The sequence below is a fragment of the Monoraphidium neglectum genome (genome assembly GCF_000611645.1).
Source record: "Monoraphidium neglectum strain SAG 48.87 unplaced genomic scaffold scaffold02938, whole genome shotgun sequence".
Lineage (NCBI taxonomy): Eukaryota > Viridiplantae > Chlorophyta > Chlorophyceae > Sphaeropleales > Selenastraceae > Monoraphidium > Monoraphidium neglectum.
Genome location: NW_014010690.1, coordinates 1 through 1,748, shown reverse-complemented (window position 1 = coordinate 1,748; position 1,748 = coordinate 1). Strand labels below are relative to the sequence as shown.

General features: G+C 63.6%; 1 protein-coding gene across 1 annotated transcript in view; it reads right to left on the bottom strand.

Annotated features, from left to right (window-relative positions):
• MNEG_11854 (Myb-related protein A) overlaps positions 1-210 on the bottom strand; it is a gene marked incomplete at both ends in the record, with an annotated part of 4,809 nt that extends 4,599 nt beyond the window's left edge. The window contains one exon of the mRNA XM_014039673.1: positions 205-210. Coding sequence (XP_013895127.1) covers positions 205-210 — 6 coding nt within the window. The remainder of the gene's footprint in view (positions 1-204) is intronic.
• Between the last annotated feature and the right edge of the window lie 1,538 nt (positions 211-1,748).

Below are 1,748 nucleotides of genomic sequence, written 5' to 3'. Positions count from 1 at the left end.
CGCCGCGCCTGGCGCGGCGCCGGCCGAGTCGTCGTCTGAAAAGTCAGACTCGGCCTCGTACTCGCAGTCGCTGTCGCGGGAGGGTCGGGCGCCGGCGTCGGCGCCGGCGGCCGCTGCTGGCCGCCTGCCAAAGCTGCTGCCTGTCGTGGGCGGGAGGTACTCGCAGTCGTCCGAGATGGCGCTGGCGCGCCGCCCCGCAGCTACCTCCATCGGGCCGGTGCAGCCGCTGCTGCCGCTGCTGCGGCGGGCGAACTGGGTGGGTGGACAACAAGGGTCGATGCAGCTGGCTGAGCGATTGAAGGCAATATAAAATGCTCATTTGATGATCAATACTCGCACTTGCACAGTCAGGGCACGGCGTGCTCGCCTTTGTGGTGTGACGCCTGACTCGACCCCGTGGGGGTGGGTCTCCAATGCGCCGTCCGCTGTGCAACGCTTTGAATTTGTTCAATCACACATGTAAATAGAGATGTAAATGATCGGGGGCCACGCCGGGGCCCAGTCAATGCTCGTAGCCGCTGCTACTAGCTGCAGCCTCGTTGCTGGGATCTTGTTGGAAATAACGTCAGGTCTCTGATCAAGTAAATTATGATGTAATTGCATATGCATACGGGTGAGCGATCCGAATTTCGCACGCCGGTCCGGAAGAGTGTGATGCGGGCATGCGCCTGGCCGTACCTAGCTATGCAGGATGCGAAACAAGTCTTTTAAATACTAAATCAAATACTCCAGCCTGTACCCGGCTGCTGCTGGGCGCCGCCAGCCGGGCAACCTTTGCTGCTGACCTCAGCTGCAGCAAGAGCTTCGCGCTGTGGGCACTCCTGGCCACCAAGCCCTTCTTGCAGTGCAGCGTTTGGAGAGGCGTCTAAGTTCACAAAGCGCATTGACCATGCCAGTCTTGCCTCCATGGCTTCAGCCAACGGGCTGCCAATGTCCTGCGGGCCAGCCTGCCTGCCGGTGAGGAGCCCAGGTGACACCGGTTGGCGTTTCATCTGCTTTGACCTTCAGCCCCACATGTTGTCTACAGAGACAGTTTCTGTCTGTCACTTCCACTTCCAGGGCCACGTGTCCGATGGGGGCGTAAATGGTGCAGTTGTTACCACTGCCATTGAGAGCCGTTGGCGCGAGCCACAATAGCGGCGCGAGCCACGACAACGGCGCAGGGGGGGAGCTGCACCAGCGGCGCACGCGTCCACAAACCCCGGCCTCATGGCAGGCGTACGGCCTCACGCACAAGCATGTGCCAAGGGGAGGTCATCGGCAGCAGCGGCGCAGCACGTGCATGCGCAGGGGGCGGCGGCGCTTGAAAGAATACACGCCTGACGAAACCCGTGGCGCCCATCGCTGGGCGGAACGAATTGTGCTATCACGATACCCGATTACGACAAACATACGCGGGAAACGTTTCATATGTGCGATGGCAGCGGTGGCAAGCTTCTCGTCCCAAGCAGGGGAGCGCGGGGGCAACCCGCCAAGCCGACCCAAACTCTGCCCCACGCCAGGCCGCTGCGCCGCCAGAGAGGCGCACCAGTCCCAGGGCGATGCGCGGTGGGACAGGCCCACGGCGCTCCCCCTGGGCGCTGCCACCTCCTCCGGCCCTGCCGCTGCCGCATATGTACGGGTGAATGCAAACGGCAGCACGCTCCAGCACGGGTGGCCGGGTGTGTGGGGAGGGGGAGTGGGTGCTTAGTCGACCTCCTCGACGGTGGGGCCGCCGCGGCCGGCGCTGGGGCCGCCCGCGCCGGCGC